Source organism: Hipposideros armiger, unplaced genomic scaffold (assembly GCF_001890085.2).
Source record: "Hipposideros armiger isolate ML-2016 unplaced genomic scaffold, ASM189008v1 scaffold_106, whole genome shotgun sequence".
Lineage (NCBI taxonomy): Eukaryota > Metazoa > Chordata > Mammalia > Chiroptera > Hipposideridae > Hipposideros > Hipposideros armiger.
In genome coordinates this window covers 987698-1008512 of record NW_017731456.1, presented here as the reverse complement: position 1 = coordinate 1008512, position 20815 = coordinate 987698, and the positions used below count along the sequence as shown (strand labels likewise).

Here is a 20815-nt window from a genome sequence, read left to right as displayed (position 1 = left end):
AGGCAGAAACTGTCATGGTAATTAGAAATAACAGCCCCTTATATTTAACAGGGCAATCAAATCCACTTACTCATTTCATTTTTCCTTATATACATATTTGTATCCTGCATACAGTATACACAAAATATTTGAATTAACAAATATTAATAAAGTTCACCATATATAGTTATCATCTCTCCCTGTCCTACAGAAAAGATCTAGCCTCAAGCCCCAACTCTGGGTAACCCCCTCCATGCTTCCGTTTCCTGAGGTACAAGTTACAAAACCTGCCTCTCAGAAATTTTTGAAAATTAAATAAGAAAATAAATATATAGAATAGTACCTAGGACCGTGCATGAAAGATACAGGCAGTGACATCACATCTGCACTCGGGTTGTCCTTGCATAAGTTAAATGCAAGTTTGAGGCAACATTATTAAATTCAGCCAATGTTAGTTTTCCTTCCTAACTCTCAAATACTACTTTTCACATAGCCATTCCCTTTATAGAACCTACAATGCAAGTTCCTGCCATTTTATACAGATAGACCTGTCAGCCCAAAGAGGCAGAAATCAGAGTCAACCGTTTGCCTTTTCCTACTCATGTTCTCCACTTCCCACAGCAATGTAATTCAGCTCCAATACTGACCTACAGTGATACCCTTTGTCTTACTGACTGTAACAATAATTCTTATTTAGTGAGTATTCACTTAATAACAGGCAGTTTATAAACACAATGCCTAATTTCTCCATTGCAGGGTTGTTAGAATTATCTCTGTTTTACAGGTGATAAGATTAAGACTCAGAGACTTTAAGAAATTTGCCCAATATAACAGTCTTAAGTGGAAAAACCAAGATTCAAACCCAGTCTTTTGGTCTCAAACCAATACTGCACTACTATACCCAGACGCCACAGTTTAGCTTTAGAACAAACAAAACCCCGTTTACTTGACCTAAATTCCCCATAGATGCTTCCAGTGGAGAAACTGAATGATTGCTGTGATAGCTATTTCTGGAATTCAATTTTTGCATTCATTCCTTAAATGATGGTGTTTTATCAGCAGCATTAGGGTCCAACTTGAGCGTTCCTGCAGACACAGACAGTACAGTAATGGTTCAAATGATTTTGATTTGCAACATTTGCTTCTAAATGAACATGCTGCTTCTGTCCTAAAAGAACTAAAATATGTTTTCTACGATTAAGTCCCAGACTCCCAGGACCAGTCCCTATGCCTCAGTATAAAAATGCAGCTTTGATTTGAAAAATTTATTAATATTTTAACTAGGAGACCAGGATTTCTATGCTGATTCCTTCTGAAACACAGTATTCATGTAGCATGATCGAAGCATGTGTGGTCAAGGAGGCAAGGGTGGCAGTGAAGATGGTCCGAGTCTAAATCCAGAACTCCTGTCAGATTATATTTTGGTACCAATGTTATTTTATGCTTTTCATATTCTTTCCCTTTAACTGTTCTTAAATGTGAATCATGTGGAACGGTGTAATTCAAGTTTGTCATTATATTGCTGTGAGTGCCAAAATAATTTAGATTTCTACAAATATTTTTGATCCTTTTAATATACATTACAAATATTTTAGACCAATCACATTTTGTTGTGTGTAACATATTTACAAAACAAAAATATATTACAATAAATATGAATGAAATGGTGAATCTGATCAACAAGAAGCTCTGTCACAACCAGGTATTTAAAAGAAATGCAAAAACCTGTTGGTCTGCACATGTTAAGGGTTTTGAGATTAAACAGGGGTCCAGAGTTATAATTATCTGGGAAAGAGGTGGGGAACCCAAATTTAGGTTAAGTAAGATTCCTTCTCATTGCTAATTACATAATGTTTAATGATGTTTTAAACTGTGAACATTGGTGAATTATCCAAACATGATACAAAGCTAATATAGTTCTATCATTTCAAAATGCACGTGACATTCACATAATATCCTTTTAAGTATTATCATTATATACTGTAGTTCACACAATATCTACAAATGTGAATGAGGGGAAAAAACAGGTCACAGCAACATGTCTCACATTCCGATTTTAAATAAGACAAGCACATACTGGATCAAACATTATTTTATAATACGTTAATAAATAACACCTAGTTTGTTATGGTTATCGTGAACAGTTTACAGCTGTATATTTAAAAAGAACATTTTTTTTTGCGAGTTCACATTGTCAGTAAAAGGTAAAATAAAAAATGAACCCTTTTAACAAAAAAAAAGAAAAAAAAGAGAGTTCTCTATAGAACATAAAGCATTTTTGACATGCTGCTTTTCCAGTACAGTTTGCCACAAGAAAATTAAAAAATAGAAACAAAAATGATTGTCTTTGAAAAACAATTTTGGAAAGCTTTTCACAATATTGAGCATGAACCTTTTAAAATTAGCATGGAAATCTTTTTGCCCATCTGATAAATTATATATATATATATATATATATATATATATATATATATATATATATATATATTTACGCACATGTGTATGTGCACCAAAAGAGATCTACTAAAGTCACAGGATAACAACTGCTTACCCCTCAAAATTAGAAACAGCCAAAAAAACTCAACTGACCAGTGTGAGGTCTGCAAAGGTTTCACTCTTGCTTTGCTTTCACAGATGTCCTTTGGATCCCCAACAACTTTTAAAATGATAAGCCCCACTGTAAACCACTCGCAAACCTAGAGGACACCGGGTCCATACTAGGTATTGGTCCTGATAACTTGTAAATGCTCCAAACTGCTTGACAACAAGCTAAGAACGTTTTCTTGGCTAAGCAAAAGGAAGGGCATTAAGCGTTATGGCAAAATTAGAAGTTTCTTTCAGATCATACAGCATATGCTATTAAGAATTTTTAATTAAGCAACCACAGTTTTCTCAAGGGAAATGAAGGTAGCAGCCCAACTTTCTGACCAGAAATAAAGGTTTCTACATCCTCAGAGTCCCTATTTTCTTTAGCCAGCATTTTCACTGATTTTTAGCTTATCCGGGAAGAATTGGTGGTAATCACTGTATTGCAGTATAATTGCTTTCACAATTCAAGTTCTTGTGCAAGTTCTTGTGCAAGTCCTCTTGTCCTCTTGACCAAAAGAAGTGTACAGTGCTATGCTAAAAACCACAGTAAATTTCTATTAAAAAAGAAAAAAAAATTTGGTGGTTGTGTTTCTAGAGTCTATATAAAGCGGTTGCTCAAATTACATCTTTCCAAGAAAATCTAAAAACCATTAGTTAAAATCCATCATATAATTTTATTATCATAACTTTTCCTCATTAATCCTATTCCCAGACAATGAAATGGGTGTTTTGCTTTCGGTGGCTTCTATTTTCCATTTCCCCATGATATTTTGCATCGGCTCCCCAAAGGCCAGGCTGGAATGTTGTAACTCTGCAAGGTCATCTGACTAAAAGCTCCTCTCCTGCTTTGGAACTTTTATGGTGGGGACTTGAGAAAACAAACATCTACACGGCTTATCAATGAGGAATTAATTCACAAGTAATTTAACAGTTTTAGTACTGGATACATGTTACTGGAGTTTTTGGTTGATCTGTGAAAATCTCAGAATTGTGACACACACTACGCATTAGCACAGGTCTGTAGCAGAGATGGAAAAGCTCATAAATTAATACAAGGGCTTTTGGCCTTGATTTTCAAATTCAGACCAGGCATCATTGAGCTCCATGAAAATCATCTTTGCATATTGTTCATAGGGTTGCCCAGTAGCCTATAGACAAAACAAAATACGCATTAGATACCATGGACGAAATTTTATTTATATTAATTTTTCCACAGCTAATACGTGGGCTCTAAATTATTGAAACGTTTTTTCTATTAGGCTATTTCTGTTTTTACAGCCCAATCTATGTGACCCTAATTACTGTGGCCTCCCCAGAATGCCCTCCCCCTAGAAATTCACATATGGTAGTAATAATCCGTCAATGAGTAGACAATGGAGAACTTGTTGGGCAGCAAGATTCTTCTTCAGTCTGTCTCCAAAGTATCTACCAAATGACAAAGGTTCATGACAGCCTATCTCCCATTGATTGTATTTCTAAACTACTATTTTCCCATTTCTAAAAATAGTTAAGTTCTTGGAGACCCTAAACATTAGTTGGGGGTGAATCTTACACCGCTGTAAGCAAAGCCTCCATTCCGTTGTAATATATAGGTTGATTTTTTTTCATCAACTTTATAAAGTATAACTATTTGTTTAAATACTTGATTTTAGCCCATGGACTTTATTTTATCATATAAATGGCCTAATAAACCATCAAATTAAAACTATGCTGTTTGAATATATGTTGATAAACTAATAAAACGAGGATCAGACAGGCGGTACGATAGGGCAGGTTATACTCACTTTATCTGGATGAACCACCAGCACAGCCTTCCTGTACACCTTCTTCACCTGCTCTGGTGTCACCAGGTCGGCCATGCCAACTGGTTTCCACTTGGTCTCCCCAGCCCACAGCACCGTGTGCATGGTGGACAGAAGTGCTCTGATGTTTCTCTCTTTGCCTTCAATCCATTCCAGAATCTGCAAACACAGGGGGATTAAGAAGTTCAAATGCTTTTGAGTCTAGAAGGTCTCCATGCTTTCTCATCTAGAAGGGGCTGTGGAAACCCCTCCCACTCCAATGGCATCAAAGTACCTGGGGGTCCCAGGGAACTCCAAGCTGTTCCCTCTACATGGAATGCTTTCCCACCTCCGCTTCCTGCCTTTTCTTTCTGATTCACGCTTCATCATCCTTTAAAAGCCTGCTCAGGAATTTCATTTTGTTCCCCTTTGAGAGTTTGAATTCCTTCCTCTCTTACTCCTAAAGTATAATAAACTCCATGGAGACACATGCCATGTCTATTTTAGTCTCTGCTCTCTGACTCTGTCTAGTATGACATAGGGCACACAGACATTAAAGAAATATCCCTTGAAAAAACAGAACGCATTTCTCTGGGCTACTCCCTGAAACATATTTCTATCATAATATGTGGCACACTTTACTGTAACTGTCTGTGTGTTTGTCCTTTCCTGCCATGAGGCAGAGCTGTCTGAGGAAAATACAGATAACACTGTTATCTCAGGAACCAAGTAACTTGGGTGGCACAGAAAAGACCTGCTCAAAATGGTTTATTAAATGAATTCATCCATTTAGTCATCATTCAAACTATTCATAGTCTGGATCTTCCTAGTTTGAACAAATGAGGTGATCAGGTTGAAGTGATCATAACAACGCATCAGCTGTGAACACCTAACAGGAGCTCAGTGCATGTTTGTTGTCCAATGAATGGTTTAGTCAAGTTAACGATGGCTACCCTCCCAAACAACTAAATCCCCTGTACCAACTAAATTACCAAGTATGGTTGAAAAGACATACATGACTTTCTTTTACAGAAAAGTGACAGAGTTTGCCATATGAATAAAAATTATCACGACAGAACACACAGGTTTTGGAAGGAGTATAAAGCTTCTGTGATGTGTGAAGTGAAAAGCAATTACAAACAAAGTTCCCTCTATTATAGTCAAAACGTATCAAAGGATCTGTACATCCTCAACAGATGCTCAAATCTGTCTGGAAATGTGTTATATTTTTTCCAAATGTATAAGACTGAGCGGCTGTGCCAGTCCTGGTTTTGAAGATGCTTTCATGCAGTAACAGGTTAGATCTTCATCTTCTAGTTTGTTATAATGGCAGCATATTTAGTATTTTGTCATGTAGGAGTTCAACTTTTCCATCTGTGAAGAGCATGCTAAATATCTTGATCTTCACAAACTCTTCCACTACCTCAACATAACTTCCCTTTTGTTTCTAGGCTAATCTGGGTCTACTTGTCCACACAGCATCCTCATCTCTGAAGTAACGTCCATTTCCTCATCTGTGATTAAAGATAGTTAGAATATCCGGTTTATACACTTAAAAAAAACACCAATGGAGAAACATTCTTTTGCCCCAAGTCAAATCTTACCTAGGTGTCCAGATCCAAAACACATAAAGGCAGAACTGCTCTGGTGAAGAGTGAAGAGAAGCAGTGAGGAGGCCAAGAACAGGAAGGCGGATGGATCCATGACCTTGTCACATGACCTTGTCATACAGGATAATCACACTGAGTCAGGGGCTCACTCACCTTTAATTTCTCAGGATCCATTTCCTTAGCCATTTCTTCCTTTCTCATCTCAGCTATTGTTCGAGGCCCCTTTTTGTCTTTGTGTGCATTGAAACCTTGACCAGAAAGTAGATCTTCAAAGTCAGCTGCTTTTTGTTTCCCTTCTGCAATATAATTTTTTAAAACTCAATATAGTTTTGACTCTTAAACATAATAGCATACCATTGTCTCGTAATACTTACAATCTTCAAGGCGCTTTCACATGCATGAATCTCCTTAATCCTCACACTTACCATGTGGGTCTGAGACTGTCATGCGTGTTTTATAGATGAGAAAAATGAAGTCTGGAGAACTTAAGAGATCTGTCCAGGGTCATACACCATGTCCATGGCAAAGCTAGGACTTGAGGTTAGATCATTAGACTAAATCTAATTCCATAATTCCATTTCCACTCTACCATCTATTTATAGATGAGGACACTCATGATTGTCCCCCACCCTTTGCCCCAGTCATACAACTAGTTAGTATCAGTGATGGGACTAAGGCTGAGCTTTGGTACTTGAAATCCATGCGTGCCCTCGCTTTGCTTCCTACACTCAGCTGACAGTTTTAGTCCATCCTAGTGGTTTTTTCTCCAAGTCTGGCTGTGGCCTCACAATTTTTCTCAGCCTATTTGGAGAAGCAGCCTAGCCTTGTGGCGAACAGCAGAGACTCCAGAGACAGACTCCCCGGGTTTGAATTCCAGCTCTGCCATTATTAGCAATATGAACTCGGGCAAGTTACTTATCATCTCCATGCTTGGGTCACCTCATCTGTACAATGGGGACAGTGTTAACAATACTATTTACCTCATAGGGTTGTTGTGAGAATTGATGTTAACATTTCAAAGGGCTTAGAACAGTACCTGGCTATTTATATGTCTGTTAAATTAAAACAAAACCACAACACACCAGTCCATACTGTCAATGCCCATCAACCAGAATTGATGTCTGAATTGAAACCCATTTGTCATCTCTATACTGGAAGGTACTGTGTGCACACACTGGCACACGTACACACTAAAACGTAAGTGCTCTGAGATGAGTGGTTTTATCTACCTTGTTCACTGCTGTATCCCCCATGTATTCTACACTGAAGGTGCTCCGTAAATATCTGCTGATTGAAGACACCCCACACCTACTCAAAATAAAACTGGAATGGAAGCCACAAGATTCTATGGAATTGTCCAAGGAATATCCGCTGCTAGCAGAAGAACAAACATGATGTTACATGTTCCAAACAAAACAATCCCTAGCATGTTAGTATTGTGAGAAGGCACTGGTCATGGCCAGAAGGCACTTGTGCTGGTGAAGAGCAAGGGTTCTGGAGCCTGGTTGCCTGGGTTCAAATCTTGGCTCTGTCACTTACAAGCTGTATGAATTTAGGACATTACTTTATCCATCTCTGTCATAGGTTCTTCGTCTACAACATGGGGTTGATTTTGAAGAATATGTGAAATAATACATAAAAACTGCTCAGAATAGCCCCGGTATAAAGTGAATGCTCAATAAATGTTAGTTATTGCTACTACAAAGTGCAGAACAATTTTCTTTTCCATATTCCATTGAGAGAAAGGCCTGTCTCCTCATCATGTCCCTATACATTTCATTCTTGGGTATGATCAAATCAGTGGAATGTTAGCTATATCATAACAGGTCTTTTAACAAATTCAAATTTAACCATCCCTGCTAGGAAGAACATATTCTTTTTTACTCATCAAGAATCCCATTAAAAAAAAAAAGAAAAGAATGCCATCCAGAGGATCCTCCAACCCGAGCTGTTGGCCCATTTTGTGTTCTTTTAACTTCCTTCTCAGAAGAGAGGAATAACCATCACAGGAAACCCAATGATCTCAGGGACATCACTAACCAGAGCATAAAAAGACCAAATGTCCAAGACATACTCACTCCTCTACTCAGGAGCCATGCACAAATGTGAACACAGTGCTTAAGAGGTTCCCAACCTTTTTCTTCTACCCACTTTTCCAAAGGGATGCCAGCTTGAAGATCCAACCACCCTCCACTCACATCCGCTCAATATTCATTTAGTTCCTATGACGCGCCAAGCACTATACTATGTGCCTAAGATAACATGGCAAAAAAAGACACAGTCCCTGGCCTCCATCTGGTCTTAGTGTGGAGACAGACAGACAAGTGAGCCAATAGTCGGAAAATGATATGATAAGTGTGAAGAGTCTGGTAAACCCAGGTGCTCTAGGCAGTTGGCGGCAGTGATCATGCTGTGTCTCTACAGCTATAACATTGCCTCAGAAACTACTGGAATTGTTTCCTGTCTCCTGCAGACATACATACATATAGGCAGTATGACAACACAGGCCATCCAACAGCAGGGCTCCATACCATCATCCTTACCCAAATTAGTTGATCCTTTCCCACGCTCACTCTGGCCCCCAGGCATGGCTGAGAAGCTCACGTTGTAGTTGGGTCGGTTCTGGGGAGAGGAGTGTGGCATGCTAGGCTGTGGCTTCGACTGTGTCTGCTGCCAGTTGTAGCCAGCTCCCTGCTGCCACCCTCCACCCATAGGCTGGGGAGAAGCTTTCTGTGGTGAGCTGAGAGGTGGAAATCCTCCGCCCAGTCCAGTTGGTGTGGTGGGTTTGCTGGCAAATGAAGAACTACCTACAGAGAAAAGGGGAGAAAGAAGGTAAATGCTGTTTTGAGTAACCTCTCACTCTTGTGTCCCAGTTCCTGTTTGCAATGACGTTAGTGAAAATTGCCTTGACTGATAGCACAATCAACCTTCCCAATAATGAAAGAAATTTCAGGTATAGATTTCTTTGAATCCCCACAATGACACTGTTAGGTATGTATTAATAACCCCATCTTTTCTTTATATGAACAAACTGCAGCTCAGAGCAGTTAAGTGATTTTCTCAAAGTCACACAGCAAGTGACAAAACGGGGCCTTGAATCCAGGTCTTCTGGCTCTCCAAGCCAGAAGAGCCCTGGCTCTTCCCACTGTGCCATCCGTCTCCTCCTTGCCACCTTCTAAGCAGATGCTATTTCTTCACTGGAGTCAAAACTACCAAATGACAAGAAGAAGGAAAAAACAAAATATATCCACTCATTAAGGTGCTACCTACACTTCAATGATCAGGATTAATCATTGTTTGTTATAAGTACAAGCATGGTTATTACTCAAGAGAAAACAGAGATGTTTTGAAATTTCACAAGTAGGTTTCCATTTCATATTACGTACATTTCACTACAGGAGAGTAAACACAGCCAGTATTCTGACAACTTTGAATAGGGCAGAGGATCGAATTCACGCTTTAAAAAGTAACATTACTTTGTGCCAGGAATTTAAGTCCAATCCTGATTCCATAATCTCCTAACTTTTAAGGACTCACTGTATACATGCTGGGGTGTTTCCAAAACATGAAGACCAGTTATGGCTTGTGTTTAAAGAGGTAAAAAGAGAAACTGAAATATCATGATCTCCAGGGATCCTTTCTTGCACAAACCCAAAGAAACAGTGATTATAAAATAACTAACATTTATATAGCTCTTTAGAGTTTACAAGATTAGGTTTATGTATATTACTGCCGTCAATCTACACAACACTCTTTGGAGGTAGGAAGTATTACTGGCCCCACATTAAAGATAAGAAAATCAGGGCACAGAGATGTTTACCGACATGTTCCTGATCACAGAGCTCGTTAATGGAGCCAGGAATTGACCACAGGCGTGCCACCTCCAAATGTCATGTTGATTTCCTGCACCCATAATCCATACTTCCTCCCCAAATCTCTGAGCTTTTCACGACAACTCATCCCTTCTTTACTGTCTCTTCTTTCTATAGATACTTTCCCTCTATTCTGACCTGGGATTCCTCCTTCCTTCCCCACTGAGAAAGCTGTTATGGCCACTGGACTTGGAGTCAATCGAGTTTGAGCCGCAGCTCTCTCTTTCATTCACACGCTCATCAGGATGCTGTGCTGGGCACTGGAATATACAGCTGAAAACTGTCTATAGAGAATCCCTGCACTTTTGAAGCTCAGTGAAAAACTTCACCTCCTCGAGCCTCAGCTCCCTGATCTGTGAAATCAGGACTACATCTCCATCACCAGCACACTGTAAGGACACAATGGCTGTACAAAAGTGCTTCACAAACCCTGAGTGAAACAAATTAAGAGGCATTATAGATTATAAAATAAGGCAAGTTCATATGCCCAGCAGTGCCCAGGACACACTGGTACATCATAAAGGCTCAATAAGTACTTGGTAATAGCAGAAGGTAATGCCCAGGCTTGTGGTCTGAAGCTTGGCAATGCCCGCCGTTGATCTGTAACTCGGAGCATGGAGCCTCACTTCATGAGCCTGTGGGTCCACCTGCTAACAGCACATCCGCATATACCTTAGGCTGGGTATTCATTCCACACTGGGGTTTCATTTTATATTTTAAGGATGCTTATTATTTTCCTTGTGAAAATGAACACACACACACACACACACACACACACAAACACACACACACACACAAACACACACACACACACACACACACACACACGGTGCCAAAATAACATATACACATTTTAAGAAAGGAAAAAACTGTATTAAAATTGTAATAATATATACTGATAACAAAAGATGAATGTAAGTCATGTGTATACATTTTTTTAGCACCCCTGGTATATATCTATTATTTTAAAATTCAGTGAATATGGGAAAGCCTAAGAAAACAAAAAAAACAACAAACCAAACCACCCTCCAGATTCCCAATAGATTGTCATTTATAAAATACTACTGAGCATCTTCTACATCCCAGGTAACAGACACAATGGTGAAAAAGCAGGAGCTGACCCTGCTCTCAAGGGGCTGATCAACATTGTAAAACTTTCTGAAGTCTACCCTTCCAGAATATTTTCTACCCATGTTCAGCAATTCTAACTTTTAATGCTGCTGAGGCAGAGAACTGACAAAAACACAAAGAAGCAGGGAAACCCAGAGGCCACTGCTAACCTCATTAAAAGCATGGTTAACAGCCTTGGCTGTGCATTAGAATCGCCAGGGGATGCTTTAAAACTCTCTATATTCAAGCCAGAGCCCGATCAATTAAATCAGAATATCTATGGGAGGAACTAACTCATAGGTGTTTATATCAGAATTGCTCAATATGAAAATACCTTAAAGAAAAGGACACTGTCTTTTGTATTTTTCTGAATTGTAACTATATAATTTGGAGGTTTAATATTTACTCCAATGCAACTACCTAGGAATCAAAATTTCTAGCTGGTAGCCCTTGCTCAGTCACCTGTTCACAGTGTGGCTTTAGGAAAGTCACTTAACTTCCCTAAGTTACATGACTTGAAAAATGGAGATAAAAATTTAGGAAACAAATTTCTCCAGGAGTTGTAAGAATTACTGCATTTCAAAAATGACAAAGAACTCTTAAAGTCCTCCTGGTAGGTTTGTTGTTGTAGCGATAACTACATTCTGAAACTATTGGGTATAACTATTGTGAAACTTTTTGTTGTATACGAATGTTGTTGTGATATAGGAAAATGGAAGATACACATACACAGTAAGGGAAGGCAAAAAAGAACCCTGTGGTACTGGATGGAATTATACATATTGACACTCACTCATCTCCTATCTCTATGCCCTGGAAGGTAGAGAGCAGTGATACACACCCTAGTACCGATCAACATACTTAGTGCACAAATTTTGGTTTCTAAATACCATTCCCCACAAAAGAGAATGAGAAGTCTTTAGAGAATGACTGATTCTAGGACTAGGGTGTAAAAATTTCAAGACAGGCCTGGAACATCTTGTTCGGCCATATAGAAAGTTCTCAAAAGGTAGAATCCAGTGAAAAGGACACAGAAGCCAGAACAAAAGGCTTTTCACAAATCAAATCTGGGACAATGTGAACATTAAAAGGAATAATGATAGTCATGAATGATAACTCACTGAATCAAAAAAAAAAAGAAATCCATTAGTCCATTCGGATGTGAGAAAGAGGGACAGGAAAGGGGGAGAGAGGGAGAAGAGAAGAGAAGAGAAGAGAAGAGAAGAGAAGAGAAGAGAAGAGAAGAGAAGAGAAGAGAAGAGAAGAGAAGAGAAGAGAAGAGAAGANAGAGAAGAGAAGAGAAGAGAAGAGAAGAGAAGAGAAGAGAAGAGAAGAGAAGAGAAGAGAAGAGAAGAGAAGAGAAGAGAAGAGAAGAGGAGAGAAGAGGAGACAGAGAAAGAAAAAGAAATTTTCCTTCCAGTGAAATGCCAATTAGAAAGAATGACAGATTCAGAAAATCACAATTTGCAAACATCATAGTAATAACTACTTCAGGCAAGAATGCTAAAATTAGTGGGTAAAAGTCAGATGGAGAACAAAATATTCTCAAATAAGATTATCTAAAATAGGGCAGTCTCAAATTATCTCCCCCAGATTACTTATTAATCACCAAGAGATGGTAACTTTATAATAAAGGAAACTGGCAGACGTCACCTTAAGCAAGTGATTAAAGTTAACAAGTTGAGACTTTCTCAACTGGCCTGTACGCTTCAAGTGTCAATGTCATAAAAGGCAAAGAAAGGCTGAGGAATGACCATAAGATTTCATTTATAAGTGGAATCTAAAAAAACAAAATAAGCAAACAAAACAGAAACAAACTCATAGATACAGAGAACAAACTGATGGTTGCCAGGTGGGAGAGGGGTTGGGGGGCTGGGTGAAAAACATGGAAGGATTAAGAATTACAATTGGCAGTTACAAAATGGTCATGAGGATGTAAAGTACGGCATAGAGAATATAGTCAATAATATTGTAATAACTATGTATGATGTCAGATGGGTACTAGGCTTCTCGGGGTGATCATTTCATAAGTTATATAAATGTTTAATCACTATGTTGGACACCTGAAACTAATATAATATTGTATGTCAACAGTAATTGAAATTTTAAAAAAACAAACAAATAAATAAAAAGAAAAGCTGAGGAATGATTCCAGATTAAAGGTGTCTATAAGAACTAAATGTAAGATGTGATCTTGGATTTTAAAAAAGAACTTCCTTTAAAGGTCACCTCTTCAGAGAGCCCTTCCCTAACCACCTGATATCTAAAATAACACCTAGTCCATACATCACTCCCCATCAATTCTCTGCCTTATTTTTTTATATAGCACTGTGCACAGGGGTTATGAGTGCAAGCTTTAGAGATAGAATTTAGTGTTTAAACTTTATGACTTGGGCATGTAACTTAACCTTTTGTGCCCCAGTTTCTTCATCTACAAAAGGAGGATTATACTATTCTGTACTTCAAAAGATTATTGGGAAGACTAAATAAATTTATATATGTAAAACACTTAAAATAGTGCCTAGCACATAGTAAAACCCCCAATAAACACTGTTATTTTTATTATTTGACATTATATTATATATTTATTCATTCACTGTGTGTTTCCCCTTCTAGAATATAAGCTTTAGAAAGACAGGAATTTTGTTTTGGTTTTGTTTTTTGGTTAGTTGGGATTTTATTAAAGCAGAGTTAGAACATAGGAGGCACTTAGTAAATAGATGTGGAATGAATAAATGGATAAAAAGTGAACAGGCAAATGAGTTTTATTTGAAGTAGAATTTCACCAGATGTTATTTAAAACTTTAAAAGATATAAAAAAGGGAAAATAATTTTGAGAGTTCTTAAAAGACTAAAAAAAAAAATCTAAAGAATATATAATGAAGGGTCAAGATTCTGACACAATTACGGGCAAAAATGGTTGCCGTAGTCTCATTCCCAGCAGACAATTTGTCTTTAAACGCCTCAGGAAGGCTTTGAGAACCTAACCTACCAACATGGCTACTCACCCTTATTTAACAACTCTGCACTGCCCAGGGGAGGAAGGAAAAAGGAGGAAGACAAGGTTTCAGAACATCCAATAAACTGCTCCTTGAAAAAAGGTTCCTTGGTGAAATAGTTTGAGAACCCTGCAAACTTTATCCCTTTTAGGGGAATACCATCCTGGACATATATTCTCAGATGTTTTTGCAGTAATCAAAGTCCACTAAACCCCGTGTTTCCAAAATGACTTGCTCATGGAACATTTATCCTGTAACAACGATTAACATATGATGAAAAACACTTTGGAAATACTACATAGTCTATTTTCGATATGGAATTTTACACACTGACCAGAGAACATTGTAGTCAACAGAGAGGAGAGGGATACCAGTGTGAGGCTCTCGCTGGTGACACTGCAGACAGCCTACACATGGCTGGACCCATGTGGCTCAAATCTATCTGACCAGCTTCCTAGTGTGTCTCTATACATGTGTTACTTTTGCTGCAGCCAAACCCTTTTGTCCAATGCTTTTGGAAGTTCTAACTCTATTCATGTTACTAACCCCAAATTAGGTATTGGAGAAATGGGTTAATAGTTCTAACCCATTATTTGAAGTCTGTTTCCTTTTTTTTTTTTTTTCCTTTAAAGCCAATCTCAGGTTTTAGAGTGCAGTTTAAGAATACACAGGATTTTTGGTGCCAGCTTATTGTAACACTAAATCTTTAGATACGAGGTTTTGTAGCCATAAGTAAATACCTTAACCTGTTAAGTTTGTACCTAGTGTCCCAAGGTCAGCAAAAGGATCCGGAGTCTGGGGTTTGTTTTGATGGGTGGGAGTGCCATGCGAAGATCCTGTCGGGCTGGTGGCAGCTGACTTGCTTCCCATTCCAAAACCTCCTGAAAAGGAAATCAGATCATGGAAAATGAGTTAACTTCTCTGAGGCCGAATTCTGAAATTCAGAATCCAGAGCTACGGCGCTTCTTGCCTCTAAGGGCAAATTAGGACAGGGTTTGGAAATACGTTAGGAGTTGCTGGCCTTGCTTTTCTGGCTTATGTGAATAGTGGGCTGGAACAGGAACAAGGAACAGAAAAGGCCTTGTTTTCTGGCGACACCTGTGAACTATTATGTCCAGTGTTTGCCTCTCCTGTCACCCGACTCCATTCTTTCCTATGGGATTTATAGTCAGGCCTGGATCTGAGCTCTGGCTCTGCTGTTTCCTAGCTGAGTGACCTTGGGCTTGTTGTTTAACTTCTCTGAGCTTCAACATTTTCTCATTTGGCGAGTAAAGAAACAGCAACTGCTTCAGAAAGTTGCTGTGATAAGCACGTGTGTGTGCGTGTGTGTGTGTGTGTGTGTGTGTGTGTGTGTGTGTGTGTGTTGGGTGGATGTGTGGATGGTGTTGCTTGCACACAAGATATCTCTCGGTAAATACCACCTAGCCATGAGAAACACAGCTTATTTATCACAGACAAATCCAGCCCCAAAACAAGTCCTTTGTGAAGAAGGGGGACCATCCAAATTATTCAGCAACTACTCCATGCCAGAAATTTTCGTATTAAATTATTTCACTTAAACTATACAACTGTGTGGGAGAAGAATTATGACCCCCCACTTTACAGATAACAAAACTGAGGTTCAGACTTATAAAACAACCCAATAATTTCTAAGTGGCAACATTAGATCTGCCTAATTCTAGTGTCAAGACAGATATTCATTCAGCAAATGAGACTCAGAACACTGAAATCATGTACAATACACAGCACTACCATGTCATCAACTGCAACGCGAAGAGCTCCATCAGCACAGGAGTGTTTCGGGAACATCACTATGAACTACACAGGTGGCCTATAATACTCTAAATATTCACTTCATCTTAGGTGAAGGGTTATGCTTTAGCAATTGGTTAAATGTGCACCAAAATTAATAATAATAATAATAATAATAATAATAATAAACCTGCTGACCTTTACCTGGTTTAGTATGCCAGTCCCAACTTCCTGAAACATCTGGCTGAATGTTCACAGCAGGTGTGCTAGAAGCTAAACATGAGGAAAAGAAAAAGAATCAGAACAAGATAGCTTAGAACCCATGTTTCTAAGTTCACACAGGAAAACGCTGTGCCCTCCATGCAATCTGCATGGCCTCCCAAGGTCCCAAGGGGTTCATCCCTCCTCTGAGCTCTTGCCACATTCTGCAACACTTGATAATTTGTGCCTTCATCTGTGGTTCTTACAGCAGGGTTGGTAAAAGCCATATATTGTTTATCTCTGTTCCTTCTTTGGCTCACCTTTGTTTTATCTCCATATCCACGCACTTTGAATTATAACTGTGCCTATGTCTGTCTCCATTAAATTGTGAGCTTCTGGAAGGCAGGAACTATTTTATTCATCTTTGTGTGTCCTACCTCTATACTTAACCAAAAGTCAGTGGGCAATAAGGAAAGATGAAAAACAACAAACTCACTTTGCCTCAGGTTGGCATTAACAAGTGCATGAGTAGCATGATCAACATAAAACTGAAATTTTGTTTTCTCCTGTTCTGTGGCATGAATTGAGAATGATGAATCATTCAGAACATGTATCGGGCACTGACTATACGCCATCCACCATGCTTGTGTCAGAGATGTATCTATTGTTACTCAAAACTAACTCATTACAGCTTCAAAATAGATCATTCTAACCCCTCTCAAAATTCCAAATGTAGCATTTAAGAATGTTCAGCTAAAGAGTATTAGCTGTATTAGAGTAACACACACTGTTAGTACCATATTTCCCCATGTATAAGATGCACCCTTTTTCGAAAAATTTGGGGTCTAAAACCTGGGTGCGTCTTATACAGTGGCTGTAGGTTTTTTACTTGCATTTCCCGCTTTTTCGCACTTGTTGTCTTTGCACTCATTGTTTCGCACTTGTTACCAGTATATTAGGTTATGTTTTGCCACGCTCTGCCCAGAAATGGCTCAGAAAAGATTTTTGTACAGTGCTGAATTCAAGTTAAAAGTGATCTTGTGAAGTTTGCAAAGGTGAATGGAAATCGTGCTGCTGAAGCTAAGTTTGGTCCTCCTCCAACTGACAAAACAATCTGAGACTGGCTATGGTTGGGAGTTTTGACAGTGATGAGGAGTTGTATGAATTTCATGATGAATAAAACTTGAGTTCAATAACTTTATGTAATACATTTTTTTTTTCAAATTTTGGGCCCCAAAATTAAGGTGAGTCTTATACATGGAGAAATATGCTAAGTTTTTTCTGCATCTATAAAATCCAAATAAGAAATAGGATGCCATAAGAAATAATTTCTTTTCAAGGCACTTGTAGGTTCTGTTCATAAACTCAGTGAGTAAAATACAAATACTAAACTAACATTGCAAATATATGGTGATGGAAGGAGAACTGACTCTGGCTGGTGAATACACAATGTGATATATAGATGATGTATTACAGAATTGTACACCTGAAACCTATGTAAATTTACTAGCCATTGTCACCCCAATAAGCTTTAATTTAAAAAAAAGATGAGTAGGGGCCGGCCAAGTGGCTCAGTTGGTTAAGAGCTCGCTCAAGAGTGTGAGCTCTGAGCAACAGTGGTTCAATGCCCAGCCTGAGCTGAGCTCAGTAAAAAGGAAAAAAAAAAAAGATGAGTAAATGATACTGCAGTAAAAAATAAATAAATAAATAAACTAACATTTGCAAGTGGAATTTAAAACAAACACACACACACCACCACCACAAGAATCATCAAATCACCAAGATTAGTATTACCAAGACTTACATTTACTTTTTTTTTTTTTGCTTGGTACAAATTAAGACACCTTGTACCTTCTTATCATTAAGTTAAAAAGAACATGCCATTATCAGCAATAACAGTTCTTTCCTCTCCATTCTTATTCCACAGTAATCCCTGAAAATTGAGGTGGAAATTAGACCATTTTGCTAACATTTGCTGTCTGATTTCCTTCACACTTTCACCTAGGTCTTACATCCAAGTAGGATGCAGAACTAGGTGTCAGAACATCAACCTCATTACTAATCAAACTCACAAATCCTTATGACCACATAGCATATGCAATGCGCCACACCAGAGAACAGAAAACTAAAAGACACACTGCCTATCCTCAAGAAGCTTAAGATATATTGGAGAGACGGGAATATACAAATTGAAAGGTAATTACCTAATACTTTTATTCCCCCTTTTGTCTTTTATTATGATTATTTGTTTACTCTTTCTTCCAACACTATGCCCCAAGTGCTCATTCTCTTTAGAGTAGACGTTCTATAAATATTTTTAGAACTCAAAGGCGATATTTCTTAATTTTCAGAAGAGATTGGTGGTACCTTGTGGAAATATGAGGAAAATTCCCCAAGAATTTGGAGGTGGGCATCTGACCTCCCAATCTGACACCTGTGTCTCACCTATAGTTACCCTATATTAAGAAGATGTAACTGACGCCAGCTCTGAGAAGTGGGGTTCAGGTTCGGAACCTACATTAGGGCCAGTGACGCTGCACCCTCTACAGTTAAGATGGTGAACAACAGCTCAACCTGGAGCTGAGCTGCCGTGGGTGGCCAGCGATGGCATAGGCTGCAGTGGGGCTGACTGGCAGCAGGCGTGAGCATTCGTAAGCTGCCGTGAGCCACCATGAGCAGCCGTCCAATGGCCAGTGAGCGACTGCCTCACCCGGGAAGAGCACAATGATAATACCAACACGGGCCAGTGAAGCAACATCCTCCACAACTAGACTGAAGAACAAAAGGACAGCAACTTGTCTGTTCCCCTTCCCCGATTCCCCAGTAAAAATCTTTAAAAAAAAAAAAAAAGAAGATGCAACTGATACACTAAGAGTGGAATGATCCTTGCTTTCCCAGCAAGCATAGTGGAAAATTCTTTTCATTCATCGGCAAGACACAGGCCAAAATAAGAAGTGTGGCCACCAAAGAAAGGGATGCTAGCTGGCCGAAACTTGGTGATAAACAACCCGTTCTAACCAATTCACAAGAAACAAGGAACTGGACCCAGAACTGCCATGCTGAAGTATAAATATCATGCCCATGGGACATAAAAGGTATATCTTATGAAAACAATAAATTGTAAATATTAAAGTCAGGAAAATACATAACCTTACTAATTCTGTCATTATCCATCAAAGAGACTTAGGTAGGAAAAAAATTCGTTAATTCATTTTATATTTACATATTAGAAAGAGAGATAGCACCTACTGTGTGCCAGTAATGCTTCTAAGCACTAGGGAAGCATTAATGAACAAAACAAAAGTCCCTGCCCTGGTGGAGCTCACGCTGTAGTGAGGAGAAACAGACAATCAAATATAAATATAACATGTAAGTAAACTATTAAATATATTGCAAGTTGATAAGTACCACGGAAAGGAAAATGTAGAGTAGGAGCAGGGGGATGAGTTGCAATGTGAAATGGAACGGTCAGAGTAGACCCCATTGGGAAGTTGAGAGTTGAGCAAAGATCAAAGGAGGTAAAGGAGTTAACCATGCTGAAGTCTAGGGGAGAGGGGACAGCCAGTGCAACAGCAAAGAGGCCAGTACGGCTGGGATGGAGAGAGCAAGAGGCAGAAAATAAAAAGTGAGGTCATTGGGGTGTTAGAGCACATAGGGCCTACACAGACTATTTCAAGGACTTTGGCTACCATGTTGAATGAAATAGGGATCCTTTTTGAGCAAAGCAATGACATGACTTAAATTTCAAGTGAGTGAGTGAAAACAACAGCTTTAACCTCTATCCCTGTATCTTTCCTCCCAGGGTACTGAACTTCCATTCAGGGGAATCTCTTAGGTGGGCACTACTCAAGGATGGGGGTGCATTTTGTGTATGTTGTCCTGTGGACACACTTCAAACAGTTTGAGATTTAAGACCAACTGGAAATCACTCCTAAAGGCTATCCCTAGACTGCTGTCTCATTTTCAGTCAAATTATAGTTAGACCAGTGTTGCACAACTCATCTTCCTTTTGCTTTTGCATGACTTCCATGAGGTCAAGCTGGTGACTGGACCGCATTCTCCAGGCAAGCTCAGGGTGCCTACATCAATACATCACTCCTTAGGTTGGGGCCAATAGTGTTCAAGAGCCTTCAAAATCAGGACAATTCTCTAGCTCAAAGCCATTTGTCTTTCACCAAAGCACCCCATTTTTAATCAGTTTTATCTAAATTATACCCTTTTGCCCTTACAAATAAATGTGATTACTATTCTTTCCACACAACCTAAGTCTCTAACATAGGAATATAGTGTGGGCCACATATGTAATTTTAAAATTTCTATTAGTCACATTAAAATACGTGAAATTTATTTTAATATATTTTATTGAACCAAATCTATTCAAAATATTATCTTAACAAGTAATTCATATAAAAAATTAATGAGATATTTTACATTTTTTTGTATTAAGTTTTAAAATCTGGGCTATTTTATACTTAGAGCACATCTCAAAGCAGACTAGCCACATTTCAAGTAATAATGGCCACTTCGTATTAGACTGAATCGCTCTAATAATTAGGGTACTGTATTCTAAACTTAGTTCTGTAGAATACTAATTTTGTGGAATGTTCTTATTACATTTTATTATTTTCAGACTTATATTTTTCCACATTTGAAAGATTTTTCCAACTAGGATGCATCTTTTAATCAACTAAAAGTAGCAGCATTTTTTTCCTCCTTATCAGTACATACAGTCAAGGGTGTCTTATAATTCTGTGCATATAGCTCTAATGCAAAAAAGAATTCCACTGTCAAATCAGTTTTAGAAAAGCTCAGTAAAACAAAGTTTCACAGTCTTGCTATGGTAAAATATCCCAGAGCTTTTAATAGGTTAATGTGAATTGTTAATTTCCAAAAGAGAGAGATGCATTATGTAGCTTCTCCCC

The 20815-nt window shown here is 38.5% G+C and overlaps 1 protein-coding gene across 9 annotated transcripts in view; it reads right to left on the bottom strand.

The window, feature by feature from the left end:
* Positions 1-1535: 1535 nt before the first annotated feature.
* The window catches only part of DNAJC6 (DnaJ heat shock protein family (Hsp40) member C6), a 146915-nt gene continuing 127635 nt past the window's right edge, over positions 1536-20815 (bottom strand). For 4 of the 9 annotated variants that reach the window (XM_019646724.1, XM_019646722.1, XM_019646717.1 and 1 more), the window contains exons 14-19: positions 15891-15965; positions 14687-14821; positions 8503-8766; positions 6113-6255; positions 4353-4529; positions 1536-3716 (exon numbers count right to left, since the gene is read on the bottom strand). In XM_019646724.1, coding sequence (XP_019502269.1) covers positions 3615-3716; positions 4353-4529; positions 6113-6255; positions 8503-8766; positions 14687-14821; positions 15891-15965 — 896 coding nt within the window. In that variant the 3' untranslated portion in view covers positions 1536-3614. The remainder of the gene's footprint in view (positions 3717-4352; positions 4530-6112; positions 6256-8502; positions 8767-14686; positions 14822-15890; positions 15966-20815) is intronic. The other 5 variants (XM_019646726.1, XM_019646718.1, XM_019646723.1 and 2 more) reach the window with 3 other exon arrangements.